The 27,930-nt window shown below is 38.1% G+C and overlaps 1 protein-coding gene across 4 annotated transcripts in view; it reads right to left on the bottom strand.

The window, feature by feature from the left end:
• afg1la (AFG1 like ATPase a) overlaps positions 1–27,549 on the bottom strand; it is a 58,286-nt gene extending 30,737 nt beyond the window's left edge. The window contains exons 1-5 of one of the 4 annotated variants that reach the window (XM_059025674.1): positions 27,378–27,549; positions 23,675–23,979; positions 10,532–10,583; positions 9,337–9,438; positions 8,735–8,865 (exon numbers count right to left, since the gene is read on the bottom strand). In XM_059025674.1, the coding sequence (XP_058881657.1) occupies positions 8,735–8,865; positions 9,337–9,438; positions 10,532–10,583; positions 23,675–23,979; positions 27,378–27,492 (705 nt within the window). In that variant the 5' untranslated portion in view covers positions 27,493–27,549. The remainder of the gene's footprint in view (positions 1–8,734; positions 8,866–9,336; positions 9,439–10,531; positions 10,584–23,674; positions 23,980–27,377) is intronic. The other 3 variants (XM_034017616.3, XM_059025675.1, XM_034017617.3) reach the window with 3 other exon arrangements.
• Between the last annotated feature and the right edge of the window lie 381 nt (positions 27,550–27,930).

The following is a 27,930-nucleotide window of genomic DNA, read 5'->3' as shown; positions in this document are numbered from 1 at the left end:
TGAGTATGGAGAGTACTTCACAAAAGACTAGTTCAAGATCTGCAGTTAACAAAGACATGGAACTCCAGGTTTGTGTCTGCGGCTGGAGCAAGGCGACAACGGTCAGGGGTTTGAAGATTCATCAAGGGAGAATGAAATGCTTGAGGGAGAAGGGACAAGGGCCTCGCATTGATCAGTACTTCTTACGAAGTCAGTCAAGTCAGTCGAATGAAATCCAGCGACAGGAAGCAAACCACAGTTCGCAGGATATCAGCACCCCTGTCATAGATGTGAGGAGGACTTGCATGGACACAGTTAGTGATGAACATAATGATCCTTGTGAACCCGGTCAGACAAACCAGCATAAGAGAGAAAAGAACCTCAACGGGCACAAGCCTGGAGTTAAATGGCCAAGAGCTTGTGAGAAAACTGCATGGGACACAGTAAACACAGATCTCTGCGTTGCATTGGAAAGATTAAGTGGAACAGTTGAAAAGAAGCTGGATAAATTTGGGGACATCATCTACGCATATGGAAATGAGAGGTTTGGAGTTGAAAAAAGGAAGGAAAAAGTACAAACTATTCCTGGAAAGTCTAGACGGCAGCAGGAGATTGAACGCTTAGTTAGAGAAAGGAGACAGCTGAGGAACCAATGGAGAAGAGCAGAACAAAGTCAGAAGGAGGGACTCAATCTCTTACAAAGGGTCATAAAAGATAAGCTTGCAACATTGCGCAGAGCTGAGCGCCTACGGAAACGCTACAAAAAGAAGGAGCGTGCGAGAGCTAACTTTTATAAAGACCCATTCAAATTTGTAAAGAAGTTATTCACCAGTGAGAAGAATGGCACACTAAAAGCATCTAAGGTTGAGCTGGAGAGATATTTGGAGGAAACACATACAGATTCAAAAAGGCAGGAGCCTATGTCAATTCCGTCAGACATCCCACCTATCAATCCACCAGAATACCAAATGGAGGACTGTGCACCTAAGTGGAAAGAAATAGAGCAAGCTGTGAAAAAAGCAAGGGCTTCATCATCTCCAGGGCCTAATGGAGTTCCGTACAGAGTGTACAAGAGTGCTTCAGGAGTTCTACGAATTCTGTGGAAATTGATGAAAGTGGCATGGGAAAAACAGGTTGTACCAAGAGCATGGCGCCGAGCAGGTGGAGTCTTTATACCTAAAGAAAAAGATTCTACAAGCATCAGTCAGTTTCGTCCCATTTCCCTATTAAACGTAGAAGGCAAGATTTTCTTCAGCATTATTGCTCAGAGATTGTCAGCTTACCTATTAAAGAACTGCTTCATTGACACTTCAATACAAAAAGCGGGCATTCCAGGTTTCCCAGGTTGCTTAGAACACATCAATGTGATCTGGCAACAAATTCAATCAGCTAAAAAGGAGAGGAAGGAGCTCCATGTGACATTCCTGGATTTGGCTAATGCATATGGTTCAGTGCCACATGAACTACTTTGGGCAGCATTTGATTTTTTCAGTGTACCGATGACAATAACAAATTTAGTGAAAGCCTATTTTGGAGATTTGCAATTCAGTTTTTCAACTTCAGAATTCAGCACTACATGGCAATGCCTAGAGGTTGGAATAATGGCAGGATGCACCATTTCTCCGCTGGCTTTTACCATGGCAATGGAAGTAATCATTAGGGCATCAAAATGGGTAGTAGGAGGAGAGCGCTTGGCTTCTGGAATGCGACTACCACCAATTCGAGCATACATGGATGACATGACAACCATGACTACAACAGTAGCCTGCACTAATCGATTATTGGGCAAATTAACCAATAACATTGAATGGGCACGAATGCAATTCAAGCCCACTAAATCAAGGAGCATCTCTATAATTAAAGGCAAAGTAGTAGATAAAACATTCTTCATTAATGGTGAGGCAATACCAACAGTGTCTGAGAAGCCAGTGAAGAGTCTTGGGAGATGGTACGACGGGGATCTAAAGGACACAGTTCGTGTGGGAGAAGTTAGACAACAAGCAGTGGAAGGGTTGAAGAGCATAGACAGCTGCGCTCTACCAGGTAAACTAAAACTCTGGTGCTTTCAGTTTGGTCTACTGCCGAGGTTGCTGTGGCCACTGACTGTGTACGAGGTTTCTTTGACAACAGTAGAGAAGCTGGAAGCTTTAATCAGTTCATACATCAGGAAATGGTTGGGAGTTCCACGCTGCCTCAGCAGAGTGGGACTTTATGGTAAAGGAATACTGCAGCTACCAGTCTCTGCTCTAACCGAGGAGTTTAAGTGCGCCAAGGTCAGATTGGAAATGACATTAGTAGAGTCACGCGATAAATGCGTAAGGGAGGCAGCACCTGTGTTGAAAACTGGAAGAAAGTGGGCGGCAAAGAAAGCTGTGGAAGATGCAAAGGCTGCCCTTCGAATTGGTGATATCATGGGGCAAGTTCAGCATGGAAGAGGGGGTCTTGGTTTCAGTTCAACTCCTCCTACATGGCACAAGGCGGCCCCAGCTCAAAGAAGGAAGCTGGTAGTCAACGAGGTGCAAAAGCAGGAGGAGAGGATGAGGTGTATAAAGGCCATTTCCCAGGCCAAACAGGGAGAATGGATGAGATGGGAGAGTGTGGAACAACGCAAGATTGGCTGGCAAGACCTATGGTCAATGGAACAGAGCAGGATCAGTTTCCTCATCAGGTCAACATATGATGTTCTCCCATCACCACAGAACCTAAACCTCTGGGTAGGAGAGGATCCCTCATGTCCTTTGTGTTCATCACCTGCAACATTAAGGCACATTTTGACAGGATGTAAGGTGGCTCTTAGCCAAGGACGGTTTACTTGGCGCCATGACCAGGTGCTGCGATGTTTGGCCTTAGCATTGGAAGACAAGCGTAACATGACCAATAAGTTGCCACCTGTTCCATCAAAACATTACACACAAAAGACAACATTCCTCCGCCCAGGAGAGCAACCACCAAGAAAAGGTGTTAAAACCAATCCTCGCCCAGGACAACTGGAAGCTGCTAGAGACTGGAAAATGCTGGCAGATGTTGGTCAACGGCTTATTTTTCCACCTGAGATTGCCACCACTAACCTTCGACCAGATATTGTCTTGTGGTCTGGATCAGCACGCCTTGTTCACCTGGTAGAGTTAACAGTGCCATGGGAGGATGCTGTAGATGAGGCGTATGAGAGGAAGAAACTGCGGTATGCTCAACTAGCCACTGAAGCGGAACAGCGAGGATGGAGAGTTCGGGTTTACCCAGTGGAAGTGGGTTGTCGAGGATTTGTGGCACACTCTACAACCCGGTTTCTCAGAGACGTCGGATTCAGTGGCCAAGAGTTGCGTCGCACAGTGAAGAACTTATCTGAAGCAGCAGAGAGGAGCAGCAACTGGCTGTGGTTGAGACGGAAAGATTCTGGCTGGGGACAGGTAAGTAAGCTGGGCTGAGTTGAGTGGGGGACGGAGGGGGGTGATGCTGGGACGCCAGAATCACCGTCGAGCCCTCTTGAGGTGTCGTGGGCTAGTCGACGAAACACTGAGGATGGAAGGTGCCCACTTGAAAACCCCAGAGATGTACCCTACTTAGCTCAATCCAGACGGTTGTCATGCTGATGCGCTGGGGAGGCCGCACTTTGGTTGATCCCCGGAGCCAGCATCGCAGCCGTTGTGTGTGCTGATGCGCCAGGGAGGCAAAATAAGCTGATCCCTGGAGCCAGCATTACACTTCAGCCATTAACACCAGACAGAAGGATATCTACATCATCATATGGAAGGAAACGTAAATGGATGGAGACGCATATGGATCACATTAGTTTACTGTAAAGCTACGTCTTAGTTGGTGCTTATCTTGGCGAGAGCCGAGTTCAAATCAGCATGAAGTTTTAACATCTACTCTCGTGTAATGGAAATCATGCTACTTGGGGAAAGCAATCGCATACACTGCCCTAAGACAACATTTAAAATACTGATATTCCAAATTACCTATTCAGGGAATTTTCAAAATAACTATGTAACTTGGTGTCTGGCTGTAATATTTCTCAAAACAAATTAATTTCCTATTGAAAGTTATATATTTTTTACAAAAGGTAACATTTAATTGTACTATGCACAATATATTGCACAACCGACACCCACTGACTTTTTGTGTAGAAATGATAACATATCAATAAAGTTTTTCAAACACGATGAGAGGTCAGGAGATGCAGGAGCGAAGGACTGTAGACACAGGCAAATATGCTCTTCATTATTTTTAAAATTTTAACTTCAAGAATCACAGTACAAGTATTAATACAATTAAGAGCAAGATAAAATACAATGACTTCAGTTCTCGTAAGTACAAGTATATTACAAAATACGAATCAATATCAGAGCAGATAACAGTGTCAGTGATAGTTACATCAGGAAACGATTAAATGCAAAATACTACAGATTGAATAATACCTGTGGCAGATTACAGTACAGTACTCTGTACAGGATTAAATGCAGTAAAATAGGGAGCAGATAAGTGCAAGTAAAGCGCATTAAGGAAGAGTGATAAATTGTCCAGAGGGAAAAGAGGAGTGCTGAAACAGGTGCTGAAGAGGTGAGTCTTGAGGAGGCGCCAGAAGGTGATCAGGGACTGGGCAGTCCTGACATCTGTAGGAAGGTCATTCCACCACTGCGGGGCGAGGGTGGAGAAGGAGCGGGCTCTGGAGGCAGGGGAGCATAGAGGAGGTACAGCCAGTCTTCTAGTGCAGGAGGAGCGGAGGGGTTGAGTGGGGGTGTAGGGAAAGATGAGGGTCTGGAGGTAGCTGGGTGCAGTCTGGTCAAGGCATCTGTAGGTGAGTACAAGAGTCTTGAACTGGATGCGAGCGGTGTTCGGGAGCCAGTGGAGTGAGCGGAGCAGTGGAGTTGCGTGGGAGAAGTGAGGCAGAGAGAACACCAGGCGAGCAACAGAGTTCTGGATGAGCTGGAGTGGACAGGTGGCGGACGCAGGGAGGCCAGCCAGGAGGGAGTTGCAGTAGTCTAGGCGGGAGAGTACCAGGGCCTGGACAAGGAGCTGGGTGGCGTAGTTGGTGAGGAAGGGTCGGATTCTTTGTATGTTGCTCAGGAAGAATCAGCAAGTGCGTGCCAGAGTGGAGATGTGTGGTTTGTTCTTTTTTTCTGCTATGTACTGTACAGTGCTTTGCGATACATTTGTATAAAAAACGCTATATAAATACAATCAATAAATAAATAAAATAAATAAATCTCCAGATGAAAGTGAATGTCCTTTTCCAGAAAAAAAGTGATCAAGACCAGTAATGCTGAAGAATGATCAAAGACTCTGGTTTGCTCACCTGAGAGTAAGCAGTGCTCTTACAGAGAGTGTGACCAGTGTAGGGACAAGAAGATTGAAATTGCTATCAGCAATGAAGACCTCACACACACAGTATCTCCTGACACCTATAAAGGGTACAATGCAAATTCTTCAAATATTCACAAGTAATGCAGGATTTATAAACCATAGGGTTTTTTTTCCTGCTACTGTAATAGGCCTGAGTTCTGCTCATGTTATTCACCTGTGAGAGGGCTAATGACCCCACAACCAACTGAATGCAAGACAAGAATTAGCAGATGACCTTATTAATCAGTGGTGTATTGTGAAGTTATGATGAAGATGTTTATCCAGAAACCATCACAGGTATGGCAACCTAAAAACTAAAAAATCTAAAAAAACAGGACTGAGCAAATGCTGGAAAATGAGACTTTTACTGGGCAGCTTCTCAGACAGAGCATTTAAAAGTTAGGATGTTAACTTTACAGATGTTAAATTTACAGTGGATTCAGATCACTTAGAAGGTCATAAACTAAGTATTCATATTTATTCCCCCAAATTTGGAAAACTAGTATAATGTCCAAAACTGTATTTTCACTGTGGTTAGCGGACTCATGTTCTATAGTTGGTTTTGCTTTTTTTTTGTATAAAATGTTCAAATTATGAAGGCAGAACCTATTCTGCAATTCTGTTTGGATGTGTAAATGGATACATTGCTCGACACCCATTAAATGACAACTAGTTAAGCTCTGCATGTACAATTTATGTATATGAAACCTATTCCCTGGCCCAGAATCTCTGTATAGTAAGTAGGTGTTGTTTGGGATCTAACTTAACTCTCAAGGCCAGAAGTCAAGAGAGAGAGGGGACTGTTTGAATGAACCATTGTATTTCTGCAGTGAGTGAGTGTGTGCGTGTATGAATTTTTAAAATGTATTTTAATAAAGGGCTCAAAAGGGTATATGGAATATGATATAGGACAGTCTGCAGTCTGTAACCTTTTCTTCTGATGTTTTAATGAATTGCACCCAAGGATTTAGTTACAAGATGAAGTGCTGAGAAAGAGCTTTCATAACCGACACTCTACACTCATAACCAACATTGGAATTAAAAGTAAAATTTATAACAATATCAAAAATAAGTTTAAAAAACAAATGCTATAGGTATTTTCTATTTGCAAAACATTCCAAATCTGGCTAAGTACTGTTAGCTTACGATTTTTTTTTTCTTCAGGAAAAAAAAAAAAACTAAAGTAAAATAGTGTCAGTGTAGTATATCATGGTAGAAAGGAAGTCAAAACTACCTTCGTTTCTGTACTGGGTATTAGGTCAATCACTCCAAAAATGTACAGTTTTTGCAGTAAATAGTGTATGTTACATATAATCTAAAAGCTAAATTCAAAATGTAATCATTAAAACACAGTTTGTGTTATAGTTATATTACTGATTTATAATTGAGCTGCTTGACGAGAGTGATGTTATGTGCCGCAGTGCTTGCAGGGACAGGTGGAGGAGTTGTGGGAAAGTGGTTGTAGTACAAGCGTGTAGTCAGCTTCAAACTTGAAAGAATAGCAATTCATATTCCTGTTTGTATAATCAGAAAAGGCATAAACAAGTACCTTTATATCCGGGAGACACAAGAATAAACGTTACCTAGATTGGTTTCACAAACATCTGTCTGGAAGAGGTTTTCTTTCACTGATCGGCAGGTTACAACAGCATTATGTTAATACTTTGTATTACCTGTACTTGTAATTGTCTTTCAATACAATTTGATATCACTAGCAAACAAGTGTGATTAATCGATAAATAGATTGTATAATAAAATCGATCAATAGAAAATGTCAAGATTAAAACCCCTAATATATAGTAATTAATACAAATAATAAGGGAGGGTGCTGCACTATGCTTACTAGGATATGAGTAATATATTAGTAATACAGTATATTAAATAAGAAGGTTAATTAAAAAAAAAAATAGATATTATAGATAGATAGATAGATAGATAGATAGATAGATAGATAGATAGATAGATAGACAGATATATACACACACACATACATATATGTATACGTGTGTATATCATCGTTGGGATTTTACCCTAGTGGTTTGAGATTGCAAGGGAAGCAAATGCTAAACAATGGTCCAAATTAATCTTATTATCCACCAAAACCAGCCAATCAATACATTGCAACTACAAAAGCAAACAATCCTGCACCCGCCACTGCCGCATCAGCCAATCCATAGCCTGTTAGCTCGACTGGAGCTCAGCATTTTCAACAACGAACCGGGGCACAGACAGTTCAGTAATATTGCTCTATGCAGATATCTGCCAGATAAACGATAAACAACTCTGACAAGCAAACAAGTTATTTGTTTTTTCCTCTAATTGTGTATGTGATCCTTTATGAACATTTTCAGGACTATTTTCCTAAAACCCTTCTCAGGTGGAAGGGCACCTGACGAATCATTACAAGTTCAAGGTAAATACAGGTTTTAAATTGTTGTTTTAAAGAAATGAATGAGAAAAAGAATTGTATAACAGTGATAGTGCACTCTCAGTAAGGCTCTACCGTGTGGTAGCGCCCTTCTGCTCAGGATGCCTACCTCCAGTCGCGGTTAAGTACCACACGGTGCAGAATTCATCAACGGGCACTATCGCTTAATTAGAATTAATAACAGAGTTGCACAACCTATGCAACCGTGTTATTAATTCTTATCTAGACCGATGTATGACTGGTTTCCTTTTGCTCGATTTTTTGGTTATCAATTATATTTTCCTCTTTGGTCCCTTATCGGCACCTAACAGTACCAGCAGCACTATAGCACTGTTTATGCATACCACCCAGTCGATGGTTTAAAACAACAGGATACATGAAGGGAAGAATGGAGCAACCTCCCACATGAGATGGTTCACCTACACAAATGAAACAGCTGCACATGGCCACTTTACAACAAAACATGATGTGGGCATTTAGTGGACTTTAGGGGTTACGTATCCTAAAGACCCTCTTAATTATCAATTTCAAATTATTAGTGCTAGTTTAATAAAAAGAAAAAAAAGAAGAATCGATAACTTTAAACTCACAATCATAAAATGTGTGTAAAACTAAAACCTTCCTCATGTAGCACACAAATATACAGTAAAAAGAAGCCTTTTTAGGTTTAAAAAAAAAAAAAAAAATGAATTAAAGAATACAAAATGGGGACTCTTGTGTGCTGGTCTAGCTTTGATTGATAACTGCTCTGAATTTGCACTACTCTTCACCAAACTTTAACCTAGCCTAATTTACTCCAGTACACTCTCTCTGCAGCACAGTATGTGCCAAGAAGAAGCAGCATCACATTTCTTAAATGTGTAATTATCTTCTTGAAGCCAATAGCAAATCAAATTGATTTTAAAGCCTTGATCGTCACACCTTTAAAAAGAACACTAGATTTGTATCTTTTCAGAATCCAAAAGGACTTTGTTAGTCTCTCACCTGAAACTCATCAAAGCATAACAAGCAGGTTTCTTCACTGATTTCTGCAGCTACGGGTGCAAAGGGATCGTAGGACTTGGACATTAATCCTGGCTTCCGTTTAGGCAGGCTCTGTTTAAGACGATGGATTCCTAATAGACAAATAAAAAGAAACAATCAAAACACAAGCATCCTTGTTACAAACATGGCATGAACACCCATTTAGATGCATCTCTTCTCAAACTATGTTGGGAAACATTCACATAGTTATGTCAGCAAGATCAAGCAGTTCTTCTGCATAGGTCACTACTAGTCTGGCTGGAAATGCACATAACAAGCGAGATTTTTTAACATATACAGATCAAATTCCTTTAAATTTACCCAGAATGGTTCTGGCAAATAAAAAAATGCCTTTTATTGGTAAATCCTCTCAGATTTTTCATAAGGTTTTCATATATTTTTATTCAAATATACTACAATGTTTCTAGATTATGTTAAATGAAATATACCATCCAAAATGGGGTTTTAACACCTCAAAAAGGATTGCTGTATATTTAGATTCATTATTTTCACATAGAAGGCAAAATTCATATGTAAAGGATGTAAAATTTTAAAGAACTTACTTTTATGTACATCTAACATAAAACCATGAAAATGGACCCTCTTTTTCTTTTCAACTTCTACGTGTGAATAAAACATGTCCATTACCATAGTCTTCCCTGTACCTGAAATATATATATATATATAAATATATAAATTACAAATAAAGAAACAAACCTCTTTAGGACAAAAAAAATACAAAGTGGTTATTTTAATTAACCTATACCCACCAGGATAAGCCATAGCTGAACTTTATTACAGCATTTTTCAACACTGGTGAATCACCCTGGATTGCATCAACCACCTATTCGTGGTATTCCTAAGTGTATTCTCTTGTGCTTTAAAATGCTTTTAAAAAAATAATTTAAAAAATAAAATCAGCTGTAGCTTATCCTGTCCCACCTCTAAAATACAGACCTAATGCTTAAGAAACATTTTTCTCATCATTTCACACAAAAACCACTAGACCAGAGATACTGTAGATATGATTTAACAGTCTTGCTTCTGTGTCCCACAATAATGTTTATTTTCAGGATAACCAGTTTCCCTTCTCCAGGTATATTTTTCTGCTTTAGGGACACCAGCTTCTTCTTCCACGTAAAACCTGCTTGGTACGCTGTCACTCTCAAGATAGATAGCTACAGTCCTTACTTGCAACATTAAGTGCTGAATTACATATTCAAGTTCTCTTACTAATGCAAATGTTTATTATGCCTTCATATGCCTTGTTTGTGCAGTGATAGACCATACAAAAAGCTGCCAGTTGAATCAGAGCAAGGGGAATTTAGATTTCTTTTCTAACTGTGGTTCAACATTGTTACAGCAACAGAACAGGTTTTCCCAGGGAAATAAACACTCCTATAATTTTGGAACCGTCTATCTGCCAGTGACTTGCCTTTGTCTTCCAGGATAAAAGGCCTATATATTGTGATCTCAAGGAGCCCATTAACCTCCCTTTATAGAGGCGCTATTTTCTAGCTTTCAGGCAAACAATCTTGAAGATTTTGCCCAAGTGGAAGAATCTGCTGCAATTAGAGTCACTTTTTTGGGGAACAGCCTCCGCTCTAGTTAGTATTCAGTATTGTTAGAGAAACTCAATGGCTTGGATTGAGTCAATGAATAGGTGTAGTCTGGCAATGAATATATGCAGGTTTGTGGCAAAATGTATACCCACCATGCAATTTAAATACAGAAATGGTTTTGCAGTGAATAACTTACCAACATCACCATGGACATAGAAGCCTTTAGGGGGTTTGGGTTTGGTAAAAAGCTGAAAAATAGAAGACAAATACACCCAAAAAAGTGAAACATTTATTTGTTCGCACTTAAACAAAATGCATAGCTGCTACATGACGTGTTGCCAATACAAGAATGCAAACAAATACATTTTCCAAAATATCGATAGCTATTGTAGACTATTACATTTCATATCTAACTGCAGTGGCATTATAGTTATGTATTTTCCAGATACAAATGTAGCTCTGGAAATTGGATTCACATTTTATAATCCAGAGTTTATAAGATTCAAACAATGATAAAAATGGGAAATTACTAGTCAACCTACAGATCTGAAGGGCAGTGTAAAGGAAAAAAAAAGCTACATAATAAATGAATTCAACCATGTCTTTGTTAAGTAACATCCCAATATGCATAAGTACGTTTCAGCCTTGACGGGCAAGACAACAGATGTATCGTAATAGAATCTAATAAAGGGCTGACAGAGTATTTGGTTAGCAGGTGCTTTGGTATACAGGTGTGCACAAATGACTACTGTTTCCAGAAGAACTTCCACGCTTATAAATAACAGGAAACGAAACTGTACCGTTTCCAATACTGTAGACACGTCTTGACTGAGCCAAATTCACAAAGAAGCACAACCTAAAATAACTTGGGTAATGAAAAATGTCAAATTAAGCAATTGTTAAATTAGGGTTTGAGTTTGAAATCCCACTTACACAGGCAAAAGTGTCCGCTGTAAGTGAAGATAGTTGCGAGGACGTAGAACATGAAAGTGGAATTAGAAAAATAAAAATGCAAAAAACAATGTGAATCAGCAACAGAAAGTATTATTGATCGTTTTGCTAAACCTAAAAAAGATAAAGACCTAAATATCATTGCCAGCGATCGTTTTTTGAGACGTACTCAAGCAAAATGTAAGTGGGTGTAAGCTTGTTTGAACAATGGTTAAAGCCAGGAAAGAAATGAAAAGCAAAGTTTAAATCTAACATCTAAGTAATTGATGGAGATTTACTAAGTGATGATGAAACTGCTGTTGATCCTGAACATGTCCAGAAGAAATGTGAAATAAAAAAAAAATGAATTTGCAATTATAATTCTATTACTTTTAGTAAACAATACGAAATACTAAACAGAAATCGCATGGCATTTTCTAAGTGTTACATTTGAAAAGTGTAATACTATAACTACCTAATTGTGAAACGATTGCTGCATAATTAAATGGCATTCGCTTTTCTGTTTAATTGTTCTGACTTGGTTTTAAAGTTTCAAAAACAAAATGCTGTGCAACCATGCATGACAATATATGACTTTGGAAATTCGTTATTATTCCTCATGCCAGCGAGCAGGTCATGGTAGAATGCATAAAAACAACCAGTACTCATTAGCATTGTCTACTGAACAGCCATACAATGAGTCACTTTTGATGACAGCAAACCCTGGCTGGAATAACATGAACATGACACGAGTCCCATGGCCTCCTTACTCCTCTTTCTACTACTTTGCTTCAAGTAAATAAACCTCACAGTAGAAACTCAAAGATCAAAGGTATTATGTCACTGTTTGACAATTCAGGTGCCAGGTAGGCAACATTAAGCCTACCAAAAATAAATAAAATTATACAACCTGCTACCAGGACCTAACTGTCAAGAACAAAGTCCCAATTTAGCAAGTTAAACCCTGTTATGGATAGCTTAGCATCATCTTTATTTATATTCCAAGGCCCAGATATAAAGAGAAATAGCAGACCAAGTTACCAGAGGACACTCTTCAGATGTGTTAATAAAAAAACAAATACAAAATCATAAAGAAATACTTCAAGATGCAAATAACCAAGGCAATTGGACTATTTATATCAGCAAACAACAATTAATCAATTGCAATAAATAAATTTAAAAAAAAAAGAATTATATCAATTAGGGCTGTGTTGGAAGGTTCGTTCACTCGTTTTTTTTTTTTTTTTCTCTTGCCGTTAACAGAAAACGTTTGACAATGTGTGAATACTATAAATCAGTCAAATAACATAAAATGTCACTCACATGCAAAATTCGATCTTTTGATTTGTATAATGCATATTACGAAAACAAAAGTTGTTGTATTAAAATCCACTACCAAATCGTTATACGTAGCAACTCTACATGGCGCCGCTGCCGCGTATGGAGCAGGGTACAGTATGCCAAAGCACTGGGGGGTACCTATAGCGGTTGTAGTGCTTCAGTAAAACATGTACTGAATACCTAGTGTACAAGACAGTGTAAGAGGAGAGCTATGGTAGAAAATGTTTGAAACATACAAAATATACGCTAACACTAATCATTTTAATTTAAAAAACTGAACACTGTCCGCCCCTCCCCCTCCAGCCTGTGTTATCCAGAGGCAAACTTTTCATTTCTTCATTCACCATCTCAACAGCAAAGTGTTGTATATCATAAACTGTATTGAAAGAAATGTCTCAAACCCCTCTGCTGTTTGGGATTTTTTTGTTAAATGCCCAGACGACCAAAAAAAAAAAAAAAAAGTTGAATGCAAACTGTGCAAGCGACTGTTGATCATGGAGACACAACCAATCTCCGGGGTCACTTGACATGCGTAAATTCATATGATTATTAGTATTAGTATTAATATTCTTAGTAGTAGTAAAATGTGACTGTGACTGATAACCTGCTTGGAACAGTGACTGTTAAATAAAGCTTTGTCTTCCCTCAGTCCGCTGCAGTTGGTGCTGCTGCAATGCAAGCTTATTGTATATATCGGAAGCAGCCTCAATTACGTGTAAATAAATAATGTGTATTTTTATTTAAATTATAAAAACATGATTACTGTTCTATAGAACTTATTTTTAAACTACATGTGAATGTTTTATTCAATTTATATGGATTACCTGTAAAATAATAGGATTTTCAATCAAACAAGTACCTATGGTGACGTCACCAGTAAACTATGCAAATTAGTACCATTGAAGGTTCAAACCTTCCTTCGGTAATGTGTTTCGAACCTTCAAAGGTCAAAATGTACCCTTCGTTGCAGCCCTAATAACAATGCAACCCACACTTCTATACACAGATAAAAGCAGAAGTGTTGCCACCCATAATTCCAAGAACCTAACAGTTCTTTAAGTGTATCAGTATCAAGTAAAAATTACAAAATATTGATACCATCAAGTATTCAAGCAAAATAATAACATTTACTAATATATCCCCACAGAATATAACAATCCTGATAATTTACAGGAAAAAGTCCAACCCACTGGGTGTATTAATCTACTGTCACTAAGAGCTGCATATTACCTCTGGGACTTCAGGGTAAAGGGCCCATTAAATCCAAGCGAAGCATTTCCCAAGGCTGGTATAACTCAGTTTGTTAAATTAGTTCCAGCAGGTTTTCAGGTTTATAGGTTTCACAAACTGGACACTCTTGCACATATACAATCACAACTTTCCACATTAGGCCAATAAGCGAATTCCAAGATTCTTTTGGGGGTCTTGTATCTCGGTAAGTGTTCAGGGCAATGGCACGCAGAGATTTCAGAATGTAGATTTGATAACGAAAACCCTAGGTTGGATGTTCTACCTTATGCTAAACGTTACCTTCTATAATCTCAAAGCCATGATCAGAATCGGTGATATGCCTTTTGAATTTCTTGGTCCTCTTTCTGTGCTTGCCAGATGTCAATGGGGAGGGGACAAACTTCTCATGGGTATGGGTAGGGCCAGTAACATGTTGAGTAAACCCAAGTGACTCTAGCAGCATCTTAAAAGCTCTAGCAAAGGGATCTCGACATACAGTACATCTACATATTAGTCGCCTAACAGCATAATCCCATCATGATTAACAGCCATTGTAGATCTAAAAAGCACCAATTTTAGATAGAAAAGGTGGCCGATAAATAACTATAATGAATGTATTAATATTTATTTCTTAGCAGATGTAGATAGCCAACGGATTACAAACAGTAAAAAAGAGTATTTGAAATAAAGCATAACCTTCAGTGATATCATGACTAAGAACAAACTCTAGCGGTACGCTCTCATTCTGTTTCAACCAAGTCCCTATCATGGCCAAAATATCTAGATTTGATTCTAAAATAAAATCATTAAATTAAGAAGCTCGAAGAAGAATCCTTGCAATCAACACCGTACGTCTGTGTCTTGAATATCTTCATACAGGAAACAAAGGCCATGTCCACACTATGCCTTTAAACCGTATTAGTTGCATTTAAGCAGGCTTAAAAGTGCTAAATACGGTTTGGGTCCACACTACGCAGCATTTAATACAGTACTCGAGAACCGGACTCGAGACCACTTCAGGAGGTAGTTCGGTTCTAATTAGATCGCATCAGGTAGTGCGGTTTATCAGAAGTGTGGACGCTGAAATACCGAACTACATTTTTTATGTATCCTCCAATATCCCCAAATGCTTTGTGGTATGTATGTGTGCACTCCGCACTAGGTATTCATTTTTATGCTTCAAAAAATCTGTCAGGACATCTCTGTTAAACTAGTGGAGAAAATAACAAAAACACAACGTTAAATTAGGCGACTGCAAAAATGAAATGCGAGTTAAAAGTAGGATCGGGGATGAACAAATTACGTAATTTGTCAGCTCTGTTTGAAGTAAAATTAAGAGGACCAGAATTTGGCGCAGTCAAGATATAAAGGTAAAAACAAAGATTGTTTTGTAATTAACAGCTTTTTCTGAGTTTAATTATAAAACAGAATCAGCTCAATTTGTTTAAAGGGACTTCACCTGATTAAAAATAAAACCTGAAAACTTCAAGCCCTACTTGTGTGTGTGTTCAGATTTACTTTTTCCACAATACTTGTTATATTTCTTTTTAGCAATAGGCACCTCTGTTAATATGGAGCATAACACATTATTTTAAAATAAAATACAGTGGACGGTGGGATACTATCGTATTCATTTCCACGGTTCGTTGCGCTACTGGGAATTGTAACTGAACTATTCTATGGTGTGTGGACGCATTAAGCCTGACTAAACATGAAACGGTACTTCAGTGTGGACGCTTTGAGCTGTATTAATTAGAGCGGTTTGGAGTGCGGTTCTCGAGATCGGTTATGTAGTGTGGACAGGGCCAAAGGTAGCTCAGGAATACTCAATGCGTTTAGCCTTAAAGATTAGGATAATTCACGTACGCTCGCAGAGACACTTTTTATTGCTAAAACTGCTAAATATACAAACGAAGTATAATCAAGTTTATTTTATATTTAGATACAACAAACCCTACACATACCAATCATTGTCAGTCTCATAGGCAAACACCACACACTAAAGTATTATTTATCCATGTTATTCCATTGTTTGGCATTTAGGCACCAAAAGCTATTTGCATGCCGCATTAAGCACTATTGGCCATCCGTTTTGCATTATTTTGAGATATGCGCATGCGTCAGCGGTTCATTGCATTTTGTCTGTGTGATTACTTACACAGTTATTAATGTATTTTTAAAATGTTAACTTTTGGTATTATAAATGAGATATACTTTTCAAACATCAAAACAAATCTCAAATTAATGCATAATTCGGCATGACACCGTACTTAACACTTTCAGAGGTGTCGCGAGGTAGCATTTACACGCAGCACCTGAAGATTCAATTACTTCTGGATTGGCTCGAAAGTCTGTGCGCAGTGAAGTATAGAAATATGTCGGTTCTGAGGTGGCCGATGAGAAAAACATAAACAAGACCTTATTTTCTCCATGGATATTATGTCTATGTATATGTTTGATATTGCAGTTCAGTACTGGAAAAATCGAAATAATAATAATAACAATAATAATACTCCATTTAAATATAGTTATTAATGTTAAACGCGCTTCATGCTGCAGGATTCTTTGCGACATATATTGGCCATATTCCGCTGTTGTTGTTAACATGGCTGTTATGTTAAGTTTTAAAACTAAGTAAGAGTAGTACATCACCGCTATTACGTCATGGAATGTCGCAACAGCTACCGTAACAGCTGGGTTTTGACGGCATTTGCAAAACAGTTAGTGGGACATGTGCGTCTGTTTGGTTGTAACAGTAAAGTGGCACTCCTCAGTAAATTCTGGCTTGTGAATACATAACAGTGGCATCCAAGCAAAGCATTTGGTGGAATTTCTTTACCACACAGGAGAAAACGGAATTTGCAAACTCTGCCAAGGAAATATTTCATTAAAAGGAGAAAGCACACTTACTTAATGTGCTCCACGTTATCTTATTTTTATTGTATTTATCTGCTTATTTATTTTTAAATAAAGGCTACTTATTTTACCTTTTTGGTAAGAAACTATATCTGCGCAATAACCGTAGATAAAGCATTCCATATTGGAAGCCACACGCGGCTATTTTTATTAATGGATCACAGAGTTATCACTAATAAACCAACAGGATGTTATGTTGTTTTCTTTCCGCTTTCGCCTCAGCTGAGGTGTACTTGCCACTCGCTGTGTGTTATTGTTTTGTGTAAAACATTGATATCCTGTCAGTTAAGAAAAGGCTTAATGCAAAAGCTTGTTTTAATGTTGTCTTTATTACACCGGCCAGAGACCCGAGCTTACAACTGCATTGCCATATTTTCTACATTTTCTTTAACTTCTCAAATTAATAAATCGATACCTGGGTAGTAAAAAGAGACCCAGGTAGGGTCAGGTAATTTAAAACCCGATGGGTACCCGTGCCGACAGGCAGATCAAAACAAGACACTTACTGTAAAAACAACTGTATAAAAAGCAAGCAACTGAAAGGGGCTTGACTCCCAATGAACACCCCCCCCCCAACATGCATGTATTATAGTTATGGAAAGCCAGCCATTTAATTAAAAAGCTTCAAAACCCCAAAGAAAGAAGCAGGATACTGGCTCTTTAACTGCTGCTTCTATGCTGGCAAAGGCGAACCATTGCTTTTTATTGCTAAATATACTCAACTGTAGCAGAGACTTGCTTTTACGGTGATTAGTTCTCTAAGTAGAAAACATACGCGTGTCACACATGGTACACATGTGTAAACAATGACAATAAATCATTCGCTTTTTTTTCTGTCTAAAAACTGCTGTTATTGGTGGACAAAAGCAACACAGCAGTGAGAAGACATTAAGAATGACAGCAGCATGACCTAATTCAAAGCCATGTAATTGCTCAAGAACTTCATTTGTTCAGCATAGTTAAGAAATATTGTACAGAATTAAAAAAAAAAAAAAAAAAAATGACCAGACAATAGAGGACACTCATTACTGCTTATGCAGGCTGAAAGAATGCTGGGGCAGAAAAAAACCACAGCAGATACCCAATCTCAAATGTACACTGTACAATGTACTTCAGTTCAAATCTTCTCTTGAGGCTAGACTCATTTCAGGGCCATTTTAATAACATATTTAATAGAATTTATAGCGTACTGTTCAAAAACATTTATTCCTTATAAGGTAAGCTTGCAGTTCTTGAAACCAGGCTTTTGGGATACAGCAATTCAAATCTATTTTTTTCAAATACTAGTCATTAAAATAAGTTATTATCAAATTTAGAATTTACTGTATGAGGACATTTGCTTTTCAAGCCATCAGCCTGCCTTGCAGGTTTGAAGTGTCATTATGTGACTTAAGATGAAGTAGTCCGGCCACTGTTGGAGAGAAGCACCATCAATTACGCAAGAGAAAATGAAGGCAATACTTATGAAAGAAAAAAAAATATCAATTTGGAAACAGAAATGAAAGATTGCAAAATAACTAGATTAGCAAAGCCACCAATCTCTCCCTCTCTTTATCTCCCTCTCATCAGCCAAACCCTTTCTGCTGCAGACATCCAACCCACAACTTGCAGTACATATATGCAATAGATGACGCACAATTTGTTCTGTGCCCTAAAAAGTGGTGTTATTAGGGCACAGAACACCACTATATATATATATATATATATGTGATACTTTGATATTTTTACTTTACCACAATATTATCGTAGGATTTTGGTATCATGCTATACAGGTATCGATATACCGCGGAAGACTAGTCGACAGGATGTCTAATAATACACTAGTCTCCAAGTATAGGAGCGCCTCCTAAGCGAACACTTCACTTAAGGGATTTTTCCCCATTGTTATTGCTCTGGTGAAAGGAACAGGGACTTTGCTTAAAAGAACACCTTCTTGGCATCGATAGCGATTCGTTCACAATGGATGGTGCCCCGCCCCTGTGCGTATTTTGTGTTGTATGTGGTGTGTTATTGTTGGTGTAGGTATTGGAACACAGAGTGTGGGTTATGTAGCACAGGTGATGTAATGTGTATAATTGTATTTAGGGGACTGCACAATTACTTCACATGCACATTGAAATGGGTATTAGTATGGAAGCACGGGGAGTATAATTAGTTCACATGCAGATGTACCGAGATTCCAACTGAATGGCTGATTAGCAATCGAGTCTCGGTACAGCTGCATAAAAAGGGCGAGTGCTTCACACACAAGGTTGTGTGTTCGCGAGAGCAGAACGGATGTGGAGAGCAGAGAATTAAGAAAAAAAAAGAATAACAATTGCTAAGCGTGCTGGCTTTTAAACTGGCACAATACTTGTTTGTTCGTCCACGGTTTGTTTAGTGTTAGTCCGTTTTGTTTGTCTGTTTATTTTGGCTCAAAGTGCCATGTGCTGTTTTGTTAAACGGTTTTATTTTCTGTGTATTATTAAAACGCGCAAGGAAACACATTCACATTTCACTCGCAGTGCTGTATGCGTTTCTTCCGGGTCTGATGTCAGCCAGGCTGTTCACATGGATACAGTACTGTTTTATAAAAAAGCGACTTGTCATCGCGAGAATGTCGGTCTTGCGGATCACGGATTGGTTTATTACATCTTTCCAGAACTGCCGTCATATAATTTAATTGTTTTATAGTCCGATTTCCACGAGTGCACTCGGTACAAAATGGCATGTAAACAAATGCAAAATGGGCTGCTGTTTCTCTTGCTACACAAAGTTGGAAATTGTTTGAGCTCTTGAAAACCTGAATCAGACAAGTCGCTGAGCAATTTGGTGTTTCCCGTTCTGGTGAGTTGCTTCACCATTTTGTTAAATAATGTGCATGTCTTGTATGTTGCTGCTGTATTTTGTAACGTGTAGGGGTGCTGTGTTAATTTAGTTTGACAGTTTATTAACGTTAAATTAACCATAAACAATGGCCATTATTTTTACCTCTGTGTGACAGAGCGCGAATGAATCCTAGTCAACAATCTCCCTACTGACCTGTGAGGGCACTGTATAGCAGGAACAATGTGCCCCGGACTAGATGGCTTGGCAGTTTATTCCAGGGTCAGTCGGAAGCCGGCCATCCAGGAAGGGTGCAGAGTCACAATGCCAGAAGTAATCGCCCTAATGTCAGTCATGGATTGGAGGAGACGTGATTGAACTAGCTATTGCAGGGGGCGTGACTAAAGGTATAATAGGGGATGTGATGATGTAATCTGTTTCTTTTGATGTGGTTACTGAAAGGACCCGTATAGGAGACAGAAGTAATTTATCATCGTGAGTGTTTAATGTTTTGTTTGTCTAACTGTTTTGTCATTTCATTGTTAGACACCTAAACATCAAGCCAGCACCAAACCCGGACTACACTGCACTACTGTTTCACAAACTGTTGTCTTTCACCACACCTGCACAAGAGCACTCGCTATCTGGAGAAGTGACCGGGTCTGTGTTGTGTTAGCGCCCATGCTTATTATTGAAGTGTTGTTGACATGCAACCCAGCTAAATAAAAGATCTGTTTTATTTAACTTTCACAGTTTTGTGTGTGTTATTCCTGAGCACTGCACCAACTACACCTGCACACTGCAAGCCACATGTCACACTCTGCCACTATGATAGCCCAAAATGCACCCGCTAGCTAATTTCATAGTACATTTTTACAATGCTTTGCTTTAGTTTTATTAACATTGGTTTGTCTGTTACTTTATTATAGTTTATTAACATATACTTATCTATATTGCTTTTACTTATCCAGTACATTTCATATGTTGATGCACGTGCATCATGACAAGTAATACATATGTATTTATTTATTGGTTCATATTGTGTCTGGTGGCCAACTCCATCTTAGAGAACACTTCAGCTATAAGAACACTTTGCTTTTTTCCTGAGGGGTATTCTCTTAGCTGGAGACTACTATAGTAGCGAAAGGCATTTTTTTTTTTTGCTTTGTAACTTTTTGGCCTTTATGTAGCACCTGTTTTATAAAATATAAAAATACTTTTTGGAATATTTCCATATGTTAAACCGATAAAAGCAATTGCATAAAATGTGGATTGGGGCAGGAGAGCTGATAAAACTTAAATATCTGCACAAAAATAGGAGGAGTGGCAGACACTGTTGAAGCAGCAAAGGTCATTCAAAATGATCTAGACAGCATTCAAAATTGGGCAGACACATGGCAAATGAAATTTAATAGAGAAAAGTGTAAAGTATTGCATGCGGGCAATAAAAATGTGCATTATAAATATCATATGGGAGATAGTGAAATTGAAGAAGGGAACTATGAAAAAGACCTAGGAGTTGATGTTGACTCAGAAATGTCTTCATCTAGACAATGTGGGGAAGCTATAAAAAAGGCTAACAAGATGCTTGGATATATTGTGAGAAGTGTTGAATTTAAATCAAGGGAAGTAATGTTAAAACTCTACAATGCATTAGTAAGACCTCACCTAGAATATTGTGTTCAGTTCTGGTCACCTCGTTACAAAAAGGATATTGCTGCTCTAGAAAGAGTGCAAAGAAGAGCGACCAGAATTATCCCAGGTTTAAAAGGCATGTCGTATGCAGACAGGCTAAAAGAATTGAATCTATTCAGTCTTGAACAAAGAAGACTACGCGGCGATCTGATTCAAACATTCAAAATCCTAAAAGGTATAGACAATGTCAACCCGGGGGACTTCTTTGACTTGAAAAAAGAAACAAGGACCAGGGGTCACAAATGGAGATTAGATAAAGGGGCATTCAGAACAGAAAATAGGAGGCACTTTTTTACACAGAGAATTGTGAGGGTCTGGAACCAACTCCCCAGTAATGTTGTTGAAGCTGACACCCTGGGATCCTTCAAGAAGCTGCTTGATGAGATTCTGGGATCAATAAGCTACTAACAACCAATTGAGCAAGATGGGCTGAATGGCCTCCTCTCGTTTGTAAACTTTCTTATGTTCTTCTTATGTTCTTAAATGGCTTTGTTTGAAACAGTCACGGTTTCCTTGTTAACACCTGAATTAGATCCATTTTTTTATTTTTATTTCTTTTGAGTCAACACTGTGCAGTAAAACTTTCACTAAAAGGCTCATTCAAGCATCAACAGAGCAGTGGATAACGAGAAAATATTTAATCTCGGGGTTATGCGCTATTTCATAAGCCACTCGACCTGTCCCGTGGCTTATGATGTCACGGATAAGTGAAAACTATGAAAATGTTGCCTCATCAATCCAGTGTTTTAATGATTGACTTGTATTGTGAAGTGTATTGTGAAGTGTGTCTTCCTAATTGCTAAGTACTTCTTGCAAGTGGCTTTTACAGTAACACATTTTTCTAAAGCACTCGGTAAAAATTAGAATGCGAGTGTTTGCTATATAAGCAGATTGCATTAGAATGCTGGTGTTTCCTATATAAGCAGATTGCATTAGAATGCTGGTGTTTGCTATATAAGCAGATTGCATTTGGAGGATCTTTGCAGTATGTACAGTATAATGTAACATATTGTATTAAGATGCTTTAAACCATGTATTTGTGGTTTATCAGCAGAAATTATTATTAATCAAGATGGAATGTAATAGATGTATCTCCCTTGCTATTTAGTATGTTAGATAAAATGGAAAGCAACATTGTTAGTATTTCATTTTATTCTATTTTCATTTAGAATCTTTTGCAAATCTGACAGGGAAAATGTAATTGTAGTAGATTGCAAAGTCTTCATCCTTTATATAAATTATAAATCACAAGGGGTTAACTTAGACCTGTGATCCTGGAAGGTTGTTTTCTTTTTGGTTTCAGTAGCACCATCCAGGGGCGCCAGAATACCCACTTGACCTCCCCCCTCCAACAATGAGACCCTAGAACCGTCCCTGGTGTTGAGTGCATGGTGGGTCATGCGATCTGGAGCTCACTGGTTCAAATGCCAGTCATGCTGACTTGCTGATCTTGCCCTGGGGCCCAAAGGGCATGCAGTGTGTATTTGTATTATGTGTAGGTGTGTTATGTGTAGGTGGCTGTGTGGTCCAGTGGTTAAAGAAAAGGGCTTAACCAGGAAGTCCCTGGTTCACATCCTGGCTCACTCACTGGCTGGCTGTGTGATCCTGAGCAAGTCATTTAACTTCCTTGTACACCGTCTTTCAGGTGAGACGTTGTTGTAAGTGACTCTGCAGCTGATGCACAGTTCACACACCCTAGTCTCTAAGTCGCCTTGGATAAAGGCGTTTGCTAAATAAACTAACAAACTTAAAAAGTGTAGATGTGTTATGTGTAGGTGTTTTATGTGTGTGTATGTTATGTGTATATACATATATATAGGGGTGGGACCAAAACACAGAAACACCTGAGATATGCATAAATCTTTTCTGTATGTCATGACAGATTAGTTTGTTATGCAAACTGCATCCCTGACATATCTGGAAACAATAATTGAAAATACATTCAATTGGCAAATTGGCCCTGTTTCTATTTGCAACAAGACTCATTAAAGGACATCTAAAATACATAAATCAGATAAAATGAAAATGTTTGTTTTGTAAGGTGGGGCATCCATGTAATCTCAGCACAAGTATTCTCCAATATTTAAAGCTGCATTTCCCAGCAGATATGACTTTAAAAGCACAGTTGGCTCTGTTGGGAAAACAGCACAAACGCCTGATGTTTAACCCAGAACACTTTCATTAGCAAGGATTCTATTAGTCCCTTTAGTGTCATGACCAGATATCCCAACAAGACAATCTAAACATCTTACAAACTTGTCAAATAGAATCAGCGCTGTCCCGGTTGCTTAGAGAGGAACTACGTCACATCAAAAGCCTTTGGCAGGTGTTTATAATGCTTTTCAATCCCTGTAGGCGAACACACAACCAACATGTTAAACGATCCGTAAATCAATGTGATCAATAATAATGCCAAGCATACCTCCTGTTCATTGGATATGTTTTCTGAGCTGCATGACCTTTTACCTTCCAACTTCCGATTTCTTATGTCACCTTCAGTCCTCACCTTTGATAGGAAACTTGCCGGGCTGGTACTATAGCCCTTTAGGGTTTCTTGCAGCTTCTGTAGATGCTGCAAAACAATTCTCTGCTGCTGGTCATCTTTCAGTTCTCCTGTCCTGATTAGGTCCTCATAGTGTTCCAATGGTCCACTGAAGCTTGAATAGTTTATTGGCCGATGGTCTACAGCAGCCTGTGGTATGCGTTTGGCTGTCAGAACAGTAAAGTCTAGAAAGAAAAATTATACAAAAATGTAAACAGGAGTTTAACCTTCAATGTTAAGCATACTGTACATGTCACTTAAGGTCCTGTATTTTAAAGTCTGCCTGTATCTGGTGCTGAACTTTGTTTAAACTTTGAGTCACTAATACAGTCTTCTTCAATGTGACTTTCCAAAAAAGATAGTGTTACATGTTCCCACGTGTTGCTACAACTATTTAAATAACATACCTGTAATTTTTCTTTTCATTGTTAACATCCTGACAACTTTTTACACTTTTTATAACTTTAAAGTCTGTTTCAAAGCTCTTTTCAAAATGACTGCTCTAGTGCACTGACAGTGTAAGGATTATTAGCCGCATTGTCAATGTCTATTATGTGGTACGGAAAAGAAAGGCCAGAGCACTTGTTATTTATTTATTTATTTATTTAAATCGCTTCCTGCAGTGATTTCGAGGACAGATCTCAAATCCCAGTGCACTAGAGCAGCTATTTTTAAAAGAGCTTTGAAACAGACTAAAGTTTGTAAGTGTAAAAAGTTGTCAGGATGTTAACAATGAAAAGAAAAATTACAGGTATGTTATTTAAACAGTTCTAGCAACACGTGGGGATGTACAATGCTATATTTTTTCGGAACCCCGCTACTTACTCTTTAAAGACAGATTTAGTGAAAAATGGTAATAAATCAATACTGGAGAAAGAGAAGTAGAACCACTCACACTGACTGCAAACACCATAAAATAAAAGAAATAAAAAAAAGTTAAGATGACATTTGAAGCTACCTTCTCTTTCAGACATAATTTATACATTGGCTTACTTTGCTTAATACAGTATCTTCACATATAATCTTTCACTCTGAATACATTTTAAGCATCAGTACTATTTTATTAAGAATTTCAAAAAGAACATGACACACATTTAGACTACTAGTCTTTCTCAATGTCTTCAATGTTGAAATTGGTTCACATTCTTATATTCTTGGGTAGTGTGGTTATAACTATGGAGAGATAAAGTGTGGACATTTCTTAATAGTTTGATTAAGAGGAGTAGGTGTATGCTGCTTTGTCTTGTATCGGACATATCCCATGAGTGGGATGACTATAGATCAACAACAACAAAAAAAAAATGAAAACTTCTAGAATTTACATGAGAAAGACTCATCTTAAACTGGATATACGAATTCCATGTTAATAACCCTCACTTCAACTGAAGTTTATTGAATCAGTTTATTTCACTTGTAAAGTGGAAGTAAGGACTAATGCTACACATTATGACACATATTTTATAAGAAACTAACAACATCTATATCATAAGAGAATATTCCCATTACTAAATCTGATTATGTTATGTATTTTAGATTTTTATTAACTAAAATATTGTTGCATTCCACATTGATATGGGTTATGTACAATATTATATATATATATATAACATTTGTTACATTTATTGCAATTCAATATTCTGCATGTATAGCACCTTTATGAAATCACATGACTTGTATTTTTTCTATTTTTGATTAATCCATGTTTTACTTGTCTGTATTTTATTGTTTGTACGCATTGATTGTTGAATACAAATATAATACAAGAGAATGCTGAGAAGTAGCGCACACTGATTAACATATCATAGTGAAAATATCAGATTTGTTCAGTGTTTTTTGTAGAACAATATCAGTGTAAGAAATAACAGGGTGAGGGAAACTACAGAAGACATTCATAACCTCTGCTGCAAATAGTAGCAGGGACATACCTGTTTAGTCACTGAATGACAGAGAAAAAGAAAGCTTTAAGGGCGGAAGAAATATTTCTGCCAGTAGCTGACAGCATAAATACAGTCTCGAAGAAATCAGATAGTGGTATAAAAATGAACATGCTATAATTGTAAGACATTGCAATTTTATGCTTATAGCCAACAATGTTGCTTAAATGTGATATATAGCTTATTTGATTGATTTAATTAATTATACTCTATAGTTACTGGTGATCTTGAGTCAGGCGGAAAGGGACAGTCATAGAAGTCCTTGAGGGTTTTGAAAGTCCAATCTTTCTACAGTACCATGGGATAGCTACAGTAGGGCCATGAAAAACAGATGCAAGATATTCGACTAGAGAACTGAAGCCTGTGCCTGCATTGATGCAGCAGATTGGGATAGACATTAGCTCCATGTCCCAGTCTGAGGGATGCTGCTACCATACATGGTTGACTTATACAGAGTTCAACATGGCCTAGAGATACACAACAAGTAAACCAAGGAGAAATCTAGAAGCACTACCATGAAAGAGAAAATGAATCTCAGAAAAGGACTTACGATAATAATATACAAGTCACAAAAACAAAAGGAACCACTAACAAAAGATGCTGCTCAGCAACTCTATCTAACTCTTGGTCGGAAAACTTCTGACCTCATCTGTAACTGAAGTCATAACGTCAAAACAAATGGGATGGATTCATTTCTTAATAGTATGAACATGAACAGCAACTACTTGAATTCTGAACACACACACACACTTTCATTTCCATGTTGATTTTAACTAGAATAACCTTTATTATATTGCTACTGCCAGTTCCGCTCCCTCTGAGCAGCTCAGAGCGCTACAGAGCAGATTTCATCTGTGATCTGAGTGAGCGGAAGAACTCTCACTCTGATCCCCTCAAGGGGGTTGAATGATTCTAGAAAGAAATGGAGCATTCCAGAACGATTACCATTACATTCTATCTAGAACAGCTTCCCAATCCTGGTCCTGTGGACCCACTGTGTCTTCTGGTTTTCATTCCAACCGAGTTCTCAATTACTTAATTGAACCCTTAAATTGAATTATTCACTAGCTTAGACCTTTTTAATTGTTTTCAGCTTTTAAACAGTTGGAGATTTCAAGTTAGCTATACAAATTTATAAGTAACTTGAAATCTGCAACTGTTTAGGAGCTGAGAACAATTAACAAGGTCTATTAAGCACATTCAGTTCAATTAAGGGTTTCATTAAAGTAACTGAGAACGCAGTTGGAATGAATACCAGAACACACAGTGGGTCCCCAGGACTATGAAACCCTGCTGTAAAACATCCGAATTACTGCTGTCTTGCTTGCCATGTTTACTGTACATGTACTGCAACCAGTGGGAAGAACACACGACGTACATTTACATAAACAAATTAATCATTCGTTTGTGGAAGCATTTAAATAATAGGATCCCAGACAAAATGATGAATACTTTGACAAGACAAAGGGCAGACGTCACTTATTAAAAAAAGATAATTATAAGAAAATAAACAGTTTTTGGTCTCGTTTTAAACTGTAAGTGTAAAGACACCGATGAAAAAAATACAGTGAAGCTCAAATTCGGTTACTATTTACCCAACAAACAGAAACTGCATTCGAATATATCCCAACCTCAAAAATAGTGCTCACCCTTGAAAGTGTCCCTGGCTGTACAGAAGAGCTTCCGCTGTAATAAAATATTATCTTTATTTAGAAATTGAATGAAACATTTCACCGTAGCCAAGGGCGACATGGCCGCAGCCATCTTTATTATAAACGTCAACACATGAAGGACGGACAGAGTGAGTCACGGGGCACAGTCAGTCTCAGACACCACGGAGATCATTCTGCGCAGATTCTGTGCAGGATCTGACCAATTTAGCCAATGGGTGCGTTCACGGAGATCATTCTTAGAAGATCACTGTCTAAATTGGTCAGATTCTGCACATTCTGCGAAGAATGATCTCCGTGAACACACCCACTCTGTTTTTGCATTTAGAAGGAAGTGACGTCATTACTTATACTGTATGTTTGTATGTTATTAAAAAATTACACTAGCCATTACATACCAAAAAGGATAAGAAAGAAAGAAATTCTTAACATAAGACAACATAAATAGCTGAAGAAGGGCTTTTGCTCGAAACGTCCTGAAAATAAAATATTTTTTTAATCTTTTAAACTTTTTTTGTGTACATTTTTTAAA

This window comes from Acipenser ruthenus, chromosome 6, assembly GCF_902713425.1.
Source record: "Acipenser ruthenus chromosome 6, fAciRut3.2 maternal haplotype, whole genome shotgun sequence".
In the NCBI taxonomy this organism is placed as follows: domain Eukaryota; kingdom Metazoa; phylum Chordata; class Actinopteri; order Acipenseriformes; family Acipenseridae; genus Acipenser; species Acipenser ruthenus.
Note: the sequence above shows the minus strand (reverse complement) of the source record. Positions and strands in the feature narration are given on the sequence as shown.